Source organism: Rousettus aegyptiacus, unplaced genomic scaffold, assembly GCF_014176215.1.
Source record: "Rousettus aegyptiacus isolate mRouAeg1 unplaced genomic scaffold, mRouAeg1.p scaffold_m13_p_4, whole genome shotgun sequence".
NCBI classification, from domain to species: domain Eukaryota; kingdom Metazoa; phylum Chordata; class Mammalia; order Chiroptera; family Pteropodidae; genus Rousettus; species Rousettus aegyptiacus.
In genome coordinates this window covers 37,203,467-37,217,118 of record NW_023416307.1, presented here as the reverse complement: position 1 = coordinate 37,217,118, position 13,652 = coordinate 37,203,467, and the positions used below count along the sequence as shown (strand labels likewise).

General features: G+C 40.9%; 1 protein-coding gene across 3 annotated transcripts in view; it reads left to right on the top strand.

Annotated features, from left to right (window-relative positions):
• The first annotated feature begins 756 nt into the window (after positions 1-756).
• Positions 757-13,652, top strand: part of KCNMB3 (potassium calcium-activated channel subfamily M regulatory beta subunit 3) — a 29,816-nt gene continuing 16,920 nt past the window's right edge. Inside the window, exons 1-2 of one of the 3 annotated variants that reach the window (XM_016159555.2) lie at positions 757-10,839; positions 10,947-11,058. In XM_016159555.2, coding sequence (XP_016015041.2) covers positions 10,997-11,058 — 62 coding nt within the window. In that variant the 5' untranslated portion in view covers positions 757-10,839; positions 10,947-10,996. Of the gene's footprint in view, positions 11,059-13,652 lie in introns of all 3 variants that reach the window. The other 2 variants (XM_016159482.2, XM_016159405.2) reach the window with 2 other exon arrangements.

Sequence of the window (13,652 nt, the reverse complement as noted above, 5' to 3'; positions counted from 1 at the left end):
AGGGAACATAAAGTCATAAGGAAAATTCTTTTCTCCTATCAAAGCCTGGCTTTCAAAATCTACCATGCTGCAAAAAACCCCAAATCACATGTTTGGATGTCAGAGACTGGATATTGAGTCTTTTTCTCTTGACATTCTTGTTGTAAAAATTCCATCCTCTCTTCTCGCTGCCTAACTGCCCCCAGGGAGCTGCGTGTCTCTGCCTGACTTGAGAGATCACACATGTGGAGTTGCAAAAGAGGAAAATCAATAAATATATTTTTAAAATATTTCCTGTACTAATAGAATTCATGTCGAAGTAAGAGGCTCAACAAAGAGGCTCAGCTTCCTAGAGGACAGAAAATATTTCATGGAGAAAATGAAAAGAGACCCAGCACCAAGTGTTAGGATTTGAGAATGAGGTTTTTCCCTCTAACTTCCCAGGCGATTTGCGCTGTTATCTTACATTCGACTCCTCACCCCACCTATCTCAGTTACCTCACCCAAAATGGAAGTGCAGCAGGGCACATACAAGGTTTGTGAAATCAAACTTCTGTAATTCTCTTCCTGAGGAGCAAATGGAAATAAATTGTGCTTATTAATGAAGGGTTAGTAAGAATAGATAGACATGCTATAAAACACTATTTGCAAAAGGGCAAACTAGGATCTAGTGTTTGGGATCCAGTCCAGGATTATGACTTGAAGATTTCTTTTGCAGCTTTCCACTCCCCTCCCCACCTCATTTTTTTTTTTTTTTTTTTTTTTTTTTTTTTTTTTTTTTTACCTCGGGAGGGAAATACGGCCTAGATAGTTTAGCTTGGATGAACCATATGGGGTAATCCATGAAGTTGCTGATGGTTTTTGTCCACATGGCTGCAAAACCAGGCACCTAATTGTGTGCTCTGGAAATAATCATGGTGTAACATGTCCTTAAAGAGAGATCTGTTTCCTTGCTGCCAAAATAATGTATGTCTGATCATTTAACTTTGCCAATATTGGTAGAGAGTTATTGGCTTCAATTTATTATTAATAATTGGCACAAAGAGCAAATTTGATTTTCTGCTCCATAAATCATTAGGCATTTAAAGATGGGTTCAGCTTTCTTCATCTTCTTTATCAGTTTGTCACTGGGTCAAGTTTCCTGTAAAGGAAAGCAAAAAATAGGAATTCTTTAATATTTTGGTGAAACTCCTTTCTTTTATCTAAATGACTTAGAAATTGACTCTTTTTCAGAGACCACTGTTAGAAACTTCACTCCATCTAACTTCAACAAAAAGTGAATTTATTGACTCATATGACAGAGAAGTATAGCCAGGAGTATATTAGCTTCAGGTACAGCTGGATCTAGGGGTTTAAATGTCATCCAGGCAATTTACCTCTCTCTACCTTTCTGACTCTCCTTAAGGCAGGTTTCCTTCATGTGGTAGGCAAAATGGGTAACAAAGCCCTAAGCCCATATCTCTGGGTTAGCAACCCTCAGTGAAAATAGAATGTTTCTCTTCCATTGTTGTGACACTGCCTTCAGAGAAAACTCTCATTTACTCTGCCGGTCTCATGCCTTCATCTTTGAACTAGTCTCTGTGGAGGAGGAGGATGGATAGTGAATGTGAATTGGACAGTCTGGGCCAAGTTCTTATCCCTGTGATGGAAATGGCAGGTACTAACCCGAGTAAAAGTTCCTTTATGTCAAATTTGCTCTAATTCAGTCACATGTCCACCCTTGAATCACACACCTGACCAAGGGAGTATGATGCTCTCTTGGCCAGGCCTGAATCACCTGTGTCCCCTCTGGAGACAGAGGCATAAGACGAAAACTGAGAATGAAGGAGGTGCCACAAGAAAACTGGGGCGTTGGCAGCATGAAGAATAGAAGTTGGCAAGCTAAAACAAAAAAACATTGCGAGACTTCCATAAAGGCTGACGTTTCTTGTTTAAACCTTTAGGTTGGATTTATTTTCTTTTTTTATGACAATATACTGGGACCTCTGGAATCATAAGTTTACCCTGGTTACAAAAACTTATATTTATAGAGTGGTTTTGATTTTACAAAGTTCTTCCGCTGATCCTTATGATAATCCCATGAAGTTTATAACTATTCTCATTCTAAGGGTGAGGAAACTAAGGTACAGAGAGGTTAAATAACTAACCCCACATTACAGAGCTAGCTACCGAGGAGCTAGTACTCAAAGCTAGGCTGTCTGACTCTATGGCCCTTGTATTTTTCACTCCGCTCTGTGAGAAAGAAAGAAGGTTCAACAACGCAGTTGCAGTGTGAACAAGAGTAGCGCACAGATTCAGGAGATAGTTCAGAGGCATTAGCAACAGACTAGTGACTCACTGACAGTGGGTGGAGGTGGAGGTGGTGGTGAAGGAGAGGAGGTGACTCAGCTTTCCAGCTTGGGTGACTGACGGGGTGGATCCTGATGCCATTAATTAAGATAGAACTCACAGGCTGAGATAATTCCCAGCCTTTAGGTATATCCTCCCTTCCCATTTCAGTTCTTGAGCCACTCCTGATGAGACTCAAGTCAAACTCATCCCCTTTTTTCCTATGCTTTTTCCTATCTGATGAGGTTCCTTCTTCTGGCCCTGGGAGCCAGCAGTCTCGTTGGACCTAGCTTTATGGTGGTCTAGTGGTCTAGCCTTTATGTCTTCTCTCAGAGTTCCTCTAGGACTTGGGTTCTTTTATTGCCAATTTGGAACCAGGGCTTGGTGGCCCTAGGACTGAGTCCTGCTGCTTGGGTTGGCTGAATTTCAGCATAGCTTCCCCTCCTTAGTCCTAGCAGTCTGTTGCTACCTTAAGGGCCAGTCCAATGGCAGGGCCCTGGTGTCCCATTTAAGTCCTGCAGTCCCCTTCTGTCAGACTTTCTGGTATGTTGATTAGGGCCACACATCACATGGACAAATATCTCTCAGTGATGAGCTGTCATCCTGACTCCTGAAGATCAGCCACAGCTTGGATGCCCTAGATCATCGCTCTGCTTGACTGTCTGCATGGCTGGTGGCCACTTGGCTTGCCTTTTCGAAGACTCTTAGTTTCTGCTTCTTCCACTTGGGTTTCCCTTTCATAGTCATCAGATCTCTGATTGCTCCCCTTGCTGACCAAACTTTCCCCACCTCAGAGCCTTTGCATGGCTGTACCCCTGCCTGTAATGCTGTGCTCCCTGGCCTGGTTCGCTGTTCCTTGCCATTCAGGTCCCAGCTTAAATGCCATGTACCTGTTCAATGTTGCCTCTCCTCTTCCCATCTCCTTCTATATCATCACCCCGCTTCTCTTTCCTCATCACAATGATATATTTAGAATTCTTTTATTTGGGTCCTTGTTTCTTATTGATGTTTCCTGACTAGAATGAAAACTCCTGGAAGGCAGGGACCTCCCCTCTTATGCTCGCTGTTATATTGGAAGACCTAGAACAGTGCCTGATACATAGTAGATGTTCAATAAACTATTTATGGAATGTTACTGAATGGTTCTTGATTGCTGAGACCACATCATGTCTGATGTATGTCAGGGAGAGAAGATGCAGTGGATTTTGTGCAGGCTGAATTAGAGGGCTGTCCACTTGGAGCTGTCCAACTCCCTCTGCTTGGAACTGTTCACTTGATGAGTCAAGCAAACTCCTAGATTCAGCTCAGCATTGTCCTCTCAAAACTTTCCCTGACCCCCAAAGCAGTAGTAGACATTCCTTCTCCTTTGTTCTGGTAGCACTTCTTTCTAATCTTTTATTATCCACCTGTCACAGAGCATTATATACTTGCTTACCTATCCTTCCCCCCAGTTAGACTGTGAGCTTTTGCCAGCAGGAATTCTGTGGAGTTTGTTGTTGGATCCCTGTGTCTAAAGTAGAATCACAATTCAATCCCACAGTTATCTGTGTGGGAATATATGAGTTGTGAGTGCATTAGTCAATTGGATGCATGAATCTGGTATGCAAGAGTTAAGTCAGTGTTAATAATGCAATAATAAAATTAACCTATTTAATAGCCAGTTATCCAAAAACCATGTCATTAAAGAAAGATAACTTTGAAACCTTGGCCAGTCATCTGCAAAAGAGCTCACGTCATGGTTATTGGGTCAAGTTAAGTTTATCTGAGTCAACCTTCCATTCACATGGTCCTATTCACATGCCTAAGATAGAAGTCCAAAGAATTACGTGTCCTGACCCACTCGGGATAACTCCAGAGTCATGGTTCTGACATTCTCAGCTCTTGAACAACACTATTTTCATCTAACCTGAATTATAGTCACTAGCTCTTGTGAGATCAGTCTCATTAATCATAAAAGTCTCTGCTTGAAAAGCGCCCACCTCATCCTGCCGACTACCTCATCCTGCCCACGTATAGACTTACTGACGTACAATATGAGAGTTAGTTCAGGCTCATTCTATTTATTTTCAATTCATTGATGGTTTTATTCTGTGTCTCCCTTGACACACTATGTTATAACAGAGTGGGATCCAAAAACATAATTCATTTGGAACTATGTAATGCTATCCCTGAGATGAAATTTTAATTTGAAAGTGCATTAGTTGTTTAGTAACTAACCATTTATACATTGTGTATACATTGCAGGCATTGTGCCAGGAATTGAGGACAGGATGAGTAAGATCAAGGCTTTGTCTTTGAGGAGCTCATAAACCTAAGGCCAATGCAAGACAAGACGGCAGATGATTTCAGGATGATTTCAGTCAGATTTGATGAGGGCCGTTGTAGTGTGATATCTTGGGGGAAGAATGTAGCATGGTCAGACAAAAGATGGGGGCAGGGAGGAGATAGCAAGAGCAAAATAGGAAAGCGTGGACAGGGAGTGGCATGAGACCAACCAGAGCAGTCTCTGGGTCATGTAAGGTACTTCACTTTTAACCTATAGATCAGCGTTTTCCAAAATGTATTATAAGGAATGCTTGTTCTGTGTGATAAGTATTCTTGCATGGTGAAAGCATTTCATGGTTAACCAAATTCGGAGAACACCGATTTAAAAGACAGTGTCAGTAATATTCACTTGGGACCTGTTTTACTGAGCACTGTCCATCATCCTGTGATAGGTAGTGGTGATGCAGGGTGGGGGCAGAGTGAGGGGAAGAAAGCTATACAAAGGAGAACTATACCAAGGGTCACGTGCTCATGAGGCTTGCAGGCCAATGGGGAAAGTTGGAATTAAACAAATGGCTACAAATGACTTGTTAAGTATTTACAAGTGAGAAAAGTCCTGGAGATTATTATAGGATATAAGGTAGAGTGGTTAATAAGAACAAAAATTAACATTCTTTTAACCTACTGCCAAGAGCCAGGCAGTGGGCTAAGGACTTCACAATCATTATTATGTTTAAACAAAGCAAATTGGGGCAATATGCTAATGTGCTATTTGCATTTCCTAGTGTTTGACATGGTAATAGGGCATTTCCCAAGTGGAATTGACCATGGGACCATTTCCGCCCTACCTCTAAAACACCCATTCAATTCTAAGGCCGTTTTGGCATGGGGAGCCTTTTAAGTGTCCTTAGCTGGGGAAAGATATGGTCAAGTTTAATTTTCCAAATGGTAGAAAACAATTGGTTGTCCTCCCTCGTGGACTGAAAATGGCCAGAAACTTTAGAAAGAATTTAAAGATCTTCTTTCTAAACTTTAGAAGGAGCTTAGAGAATAAGAATTACTTTACTTTTGAAAATACTAACCTCTTACATTTGTTTCAGTCTGTATTTTTTAAAAGCTCCTGGATACATAGGAGACTGGTAACACTAGTTGCTTCTGGAGAGAAGTCCTGGGTGGCTGTGTGACAGGGACAGGAAGAAGACCCCGCATTGTAAAGCAATGAACCGCAGTTATGTATTACCTATTACAAAATAATGTGTAAATTTAAAAATTTTCCATGAGTAATCCAGAGGTGGCCCAGATTGAGAACCAGAGCTAATTAGTGAGCCAAAAACAAAATAATGTGAAGCAAGTAATTAAAAATGTCTATTGCCAGTAAGATGTTTAGGGTTATTAACCCTAAAGAGAACAACTTTCCAGTGATGGTATAGAAAAGTCAGACCATGAGGAGTTAAGAAGACGGTAAAAGGGACAGCAGCGGCCAAAGACTATGTAAGCTGTTCTCCGGTGGGGCAGCAGCAGGGCGGGCTGTCGGGAGCCTGATTCCTCTGCTTACTAGCTGATTAGCTGTGGGGCTTGGGAACGTTTCTCAGTCCCCCAGATTGGGAATATCAAATGAAACAATAAACGAAGGTTTTACACACACACACACACACACACACACACACACACACACGGCACTTAGCATAGTGCATGGTGCAAAGTGAGCAGATAGATCTGGACATTTTTTGTTGCGAGAGCTGAAGAGTGATGCTATAAAAGTGAAGATAAATCAAGATCCTGCAGAAGAAAGAAGGAGAGGAGAGCAAAAGGGCAGTCTGCAAGTGTTTCTTGGAAGGGAAGAGAACCCTTTCCTCTGGGAGGGAAAGGAAGGGAAGGAAGAGCAGGCGAAGAGGTGAGATGGCAACAGAGACATTTTGAAAGGAAAGAGGGAAGCTGAAGATCAGGTAAGGAGCCTTACTTCTCTGCAAAGAGAGGCAAAGTGGGCATTGCATAAAATGTTTCATATACCCACAATATTTGACACACGAAAGCCATATTTTTGGGTTAAAATAAATTGGTGCCAGACCTTATATCCAGATAAGAATATAGGGAACCACTCTTTTGTGTCATCTCCCTGTTGTTCCTTTTCGAATGTATTCCCTCTGGCACAAATACCGACAGGGGCCATTTATTCATCGGAGCAGCCCAGGGAGGGCAACACGTCGGGGTGGTACAGAGTGCTGGTGGGGGCGAGAAAAACCCAGCTCTCCTCTTCTTATGTGTAGTATGTGAACTTAGGAATGCAGAAAAGGCTAGGTGATTTCAGTGCAGCAGTTGTGTGGGTTTCTCTTTGCACAGTGCCTTAAAACTAACTGATTTACTTATTCCCCCAACGAGCAGATTGAGATAGGACTATAAATCCACTTGGGTAGACATGTTGCATTTGGCCCAAGAAAGATGGTGAAAAAGAATGTGTTGAGTCAGGCTTAAAAATTTTTTTCTGAATCATAATTTTTCACTTTCTTAATAAGGGGAGCAGTAGTGCTCAATCCCTTCAGACCCAGTGCCCCCTCCAAAGCAAACACTTTACTATTCCGAAATGAGATTCATAGATGAAATAACCCCATACATTTAAAAAATAATACGATGCCCACACTATATAATATAGGAGCAATTACAGTTAAGTAAGTTACCATTAAATATGTGATTCTCCGTGTGAATACTTGAGCATGGCTACATCGGTAGTACCATGGGGAACGCAGATGCTGACAGCTACAGAGACTGATCACCAGTGATATGACGGATGAAAACGTAAGCAGCTCTGGCTGTCTTATTATATTGGCAACGCAAATACCATGAATAGCTTTGCTGATGGTGATGTGATTTTCTAAAACATGAACTTTTGACAAAGTTATGAACTAAACAAATACACATTTATCTCAATTTACACAGTAGATGCATTTTTGGAAAATTCAGTGGATATTGAAAAAATGCAAAAGACACTCAAACACAAGATATTTCGTGTTTATATGTAAAGTGGGGTTAGGTTTTAGCTCAGGTCATTAAAACGGTCTTTTCATCTACATGAATGTCTAGTGGGGCATGGAAAGTTCCATGGCACCGAGGGCAGTTTTTTGCTGTGTGGGACATTTTCTGCAGACCGCAGGACATCTACCACATCTGGCTGCCCGCTCATGGTGACAACTAATATAAGCACCACACAGATTTCAAAAGTCCCCACCAGGGGGTGGCGCGGTCCCCTTTGAGAACCAGTGCAGTGGGATATGTGACTATAATTGAAGTCTGCACTGGGAGAAGCTCACTACATGTTTGTTGAATACAATGATTAGAAATCTTGCAGATCCTCACAACTATCATTCTGAATTTTAGTTCACACCATGGAGAGGCTGTAGATATAAATGGAAGATCTAGGCAGGGAGAGTCAAATGTTTTAATCTCTCAAGCCTACCCCAGTTGCTTGGGGGCGGCTGCCCTTAGTGCTATATACAGAAAAAATATGTAAAGCCTTAGAACCTGGCGTGGCTCATAGTAAGGGCTGAGCAAATGTTAGTCACTAGTAGTATTACTCATCAGAGCAGGAAGAACATCTGCAGCGAGGTAATGCTGGTTTCTCTGACATGAATCTGGATCAGAGGGTCAGTGTTGATTTAATTAGCAAACGTGGCTGGGGGTAGTCATTAAGATAAAGGAAAAGGATCTCGTCTAAGACTCCGTACGTGTGTGGCACAGATTACACTCTCTTGCTATTTTTCTCCCCTGCAAAGAGAATATAGGATCAGATATGACTTTACTTTTGACAGTTTAAATTGTTGCTTGATTCAGCAAAAACTACCAGTACTGGGATGATGATTCAGTTAGAGGTTTATTTATTCTCCTACACAGAGACATGCAAAGAACACAGTCAGCTTTATACTTTTTTAGGTTGTTGTAAATGATTTGTACATCTCTAAACTTGAAAAGAGATATAGTTCCCATGAACATGGAAAATTTCATCTACAAAGGAATTCTTAGCTGTAATAGGAGTGTGTAATTGAAAGAATGTGAAAAAAGTTGAAGAAGTAGTTTCTCCAGCATGATGAAAGGGAGCAATGGTTCTTTTTCTCCTTGAGTAAAACATCCGTAAAATGCAGAAGAAATGACTGGACTTCAGAGCCTGGAATCCATGATGCCAGCGTTTTGCAATAACATCCCCTTTCACCTACAAATCTCTAAACAGTTTATGGGCACTAATTAAATTTCACCATACTCATACAACTCACATTGAATTTTATTTACTCCCTTGTTACTAAGGAAAACCAGGGCAGAGAATGTTTAAAGAGTTATTTAAAATTACAAAGCTGGGATTTGAACCCAGAACCCAAAGTCTCTGGCCCAGGGAGGGACGAGGCCCATGTGGTGGTCTGACAGTTTGCTCATGGCTGATGTTTTGTGGAGCAGGAAGTGATCTCCAGCAACTCTGCAAGGAAGGAATAAGCTAGGAGTTCAGAGAGGGTCTAGGGGACCAAGAGTGGGGACTGAAGATCCCAATATACAGTGAAGGTACTTGTACCTGGTGTCTCTTACCACCACAGTCCTGTCTTAGCTTGTTATGTTCCTAAATGGACCCACTGGGATTGCAATTCATACCAACCGCTCTCGGTTCTTCTTGAGAGGTAGGTTTGATTGGAGCATGTGTATGGATGGGACTTGCTGTAGGGACATGAGGAGAGCAGTCTGGTATTGGCAGACAGAGAGGACAGTCAGTTACTAGCTGAGGGGGGATCAGGAAGAAAACCAAAGGGCAACAGGTTATGTCACTCCTTTTCACTTGCCATCTTGGCCCTACTTAAAAAGAAAGAAAAAACAAAGCACAGGCTAGCTCTGACATTAATCTCAGATGGCCAATTGTGACAATTACATTTAAGATATATCCCAGCCCAGATGCTGACAGCTGGGCCCAGACTTGTCCAGGACTCAATATAAATATGTCTGGGCCTATCAGAACTTCTGAATTGAGACTAAAAGTAACTTAAAATAATTTCTCTCCTCATATCCTCTTAAGGTGAATTTTTACGATCGTGCATCAGCGTTTTCACTTACATGGAGCTAGAATCAGAATTGGGGAATGACTGGGAAACCCCTGTAAAGGCAGGTGCAAACTCTGGGCACCAAGCAGGGGTCTTATAGGCTCAAAATTTACCATATTTCTGAGGTTAAATCAAATACATAAAAATAGCAGCAAATCATTAATTTCTTGAAAGAGAGTTATATACCAAATTGTAGGAGAATTTATTGGCACATCTAATATGAGAAAATAAAAGTTATATATTTACAAGGGTAAGTTACAAATAGGAGGCAGAAGGAAAAAATTCTGGTCGCTATTAGTTTTTATTCCAAATTACATCTGTTCATTAAGAACAAATAGTTTTAAAAAAAAAGCCTAGTGCATAACCCTAATAGAAAAATAAAACAAATCAGAAGTATATAAATTATATATTTTCATTCAACAATATTAAAATAGCTACAAGTAACAGTTAATATGGCTATATATACATGGATGTTTATAGATAAAATTTTGCTTATATTCTTGCACCAGTGTTTTAGAAAATGTTAAAATAATATTACCTTTACTAAAAATATTACCTTTACTATAGCGAAATTAGTCTAGCCAGTATTCATTTTATCATCCATATTTCACTAAGCTACAATATAATGGTAATTGGTGTTTATAATTTGGGGTGTATTAAAAGATCTCCGAATGCTTTTGGGTAATCAAAGAAAGACAAAATACTTGATAGTTTTTCATCTTTAATGGTGAGTTATTTTACAATCCTTTGGGTCATGAAAATTTGGGAAATCACATGTGGTATAGAAACATTCTCTTAATCAGAACATGTAATTAACCAGAAAAATACATTCTCTAAGCATGCAAATAATTTGTGAAAAAGGAAACGTGGCCAACCAGGGCTAAATATTTCCTCTTTTTATAAACCTTGAACTGAGTATGTTCTTCACCAATTATATAGGGTCCCTAGGGCCTCAGAACTTTCCACAAGCGGTTAGGTCTCTATGGCAATGCTCCTGGCTGCTGAAGCGGAACACGTGATAAAAGCGGCACAGGCACTGGGCGACCACGGGGAGAAGGTCTGGCTGCAGGAAACCACTCAGGGTCTTCTTGAGCATCTAGGACTGACCGCTCTGCCTTATTTGGAATCTGCAGAGCCACCAGGTTGGCCTGCCTTGACTTCCCACCTGCCCAGGAAAGCCAGCGCGGCACACCACCAGGTGGTAGCTCTGAGGTATGGGTGCTTCTGATGGCTGTCCGTGCTGGTGGCTCCCTTAGGGACCTCACTTCCGTTGAGGCTTAAGCTTCACCCTTGTCTCACCCTCAGAGGCTATGACTTAGGTGAAAGGAGTCCATTATACTCAGTCCCCTGGTCTCATGCAGCCCTTCACCATCCCTGTTCAAATTACACTCCAGGGCGGCCGGCGGCGCCAAGGGAGGTAAGTCACCACCGGAATCCCTCAGCCTATACTGGGCATCTCGCTGAACAAGTGGCCGCTCTCTATACCAAAGTATCTATATTGCTTAACCATTGTTATTAACCACTTTAAGGGTAAATAACCTTAAGGAGGGAAGTGAGATTATTAAGCTATCATCGTGAGGACCTCTTTTCTCCCCAAGGGAAATGCAAAGCAGAGCCTTAAGTGAAGCTGCATTCCCTCTCCAGTCCCCAGGTTTGGGGCAGTGGAGCAGCAGAAGTGGACACCGAAGTTGAGAGAAGAGCAGTGTCTGAAGGTGTTTGCAGAATAGCATATTAAAAGATTGCCAGCTTACTTCTGGAAGGGGTACGTTTCACAGCCGAGTTCACTCACTCTATCTGGAAGCCGAGGTGATTTTTTAGTGGTGTAAGTGGAGTTGGAAGCTGAAAAAGTGGAAGCAGTAAAGATCACAATGGTTATCACATTACCCACCCCCATCTTCCTTTAACTACACTCATGGGTGTTTGAGAGAGAGAATGTAGGAGAGTGAGATATAGGTGTTTGGATGAATGTGAGAGTTCGTGGAGGAAGGAACAGACAGACTGAAGAGGAAATATCAAGAGAGGGGCAAAAACACTTCTCTCCTAGAAATGAACTAATGCTTTTGTGAAAAAACAGAGTGAATCACTGCATGGCAGAAGATCAAATGACAAACTTGCAATGGAACAAGTTTTAATCCCTCCCCATCCTTAATATAATTAACTAGGTAGAGCAGTCGTGTAGTGTACGCCCCAAGCAATACAATATTTTCATTTCTGGAATGCACAATTGGATTATTGATCTTCCCTTTTACCAAACTCAATGAGCCACTTTGACTTTATTTAACCTCATTCGCTGTTTCAAAAGAAACTGTTAAGCAATTTTGTAATTAAAAATAGAAGGGTAGGGGGTGGTTCCATAGTGTAGTGGTTAGCATGTCTGCTTTACATGCGGAAGGTCCTGGGTTCGCACCCTAGGTGGAGCCACGGACCATACCTCCGGGTGCACCAGGCCCCCCGAGTGCACCGGGAGTGCCAGGCCAGACCCCGTCACGAGTGTGTGGGAGGAGACGCTTCACCTTCAGAGATCCAGTTCTTAAGGGGAAACAGCAACATACATAGGTCACGGGTGGAAGTGGAGTAGGAAGGATTAAAGAGGGGGAAAAATAGAAGGGTAAAATTAATTACCCAAGTATATTCTGACACAAATAAATTTAAAGGAAATATTATTTTAACATACCCAATGCTTAGAAGTTACATACACGTGTGAAACGAGTGTCAGATGAATTAACAAGCTTTGATGAACCACAGCATCTTTCTAAGGAACACTTTTTGCTCAAGTTACAGTGTTGGAGAGAGAAGCTGCTAGCTTCTACCAGGATCACACCAGATGAGTGTATTCAAACTCTTTGAAACTGAGTTTGCCTCAGGCTAAGCCAGAAGGCACCTGTAGCAATGTGTAGTAGGCAGAGCTGGTGGAAAAGTCAGTTCTGCCTGCAGGGGAGACAACAGGAGAGGGTGGGTACTACTTCGACTATGGTTAAACATCTCCGGGTAACACATTGTTGGAAATAAAGATGTATTGTTGGAAAAAAGGAAGAAAAATGCTGATTACTCATCTTTGGCTAGAGAGCAAAATTAGATCATTCCTAAGTGCTTTGAGGTTCTTGGATGAAAGGTGCTTGTAAATACCACAAAGTTAATTACAGGGCTGTTTATGGTCTCAGAAAAATGGAAACAACCTAATATTCAACAATAAGGAAATGGTTAAGGAAATTATGCCATATCCAATTAATGAAGTATTATTACGTAGCCAATAGAAGAGTTACAAAGAATTGCTGCTGACATGGGAAAGTGGTTATTATGTTAAGTGAAAAAGGCAAGATTAAAAAAACTATATCCAATGTGATTTCATTTATTTAAAGCAGTATAGAAGAAGGGAATAACTCAATAAGTGATTAGTCATTATGTGTAAGTTGTAGAATTGTGGGTTATTTTCGTTCTTTTCTCTAGATTTTCCATATTTTTCAAGTTTCATAAAATGAATAGTTTATTACTATCACAAATTCTTTGACATTTGTTGAGGATTTCTTTATGGCTTAGTTTGTGGTTAGGTCTCATATATGTTTGAGAACATATTTTCTGTAGGAAACAGTATTCTGTATTATCACTGAGGTATTGCATGTTAATTGCTTTGCTCAAATCTATTTCCTTACTGATTTGTCTAGTTGAGCTATCAATTACTGAGGGATTATGGAAAAATATCTCAAAATTTGAAAGTGGATTCTTGTCTGATTTTCCCTGTAGTTCTGTCAATGAGGCAAGGCTACTAGGTACATATAAATTAATATTGTTAGATCTTCTGGGTTGAATTAAACCTTTAATCAGTGTTATCACCTTCTTTACTTTTAATAAAGCTTTTTAACTTTAAGGTTCATATCAGCTTGCTTTTCATTAGACTTTTGCCTGATAAATTTCAATGTTTCTATATCTGCGTGTTTTAGCTGTATCTTTTGTAAAAACATATATGTTTAAATCCAGTTTGGCAGTCTTTGTCTTTTAATGGGATCATTGAAT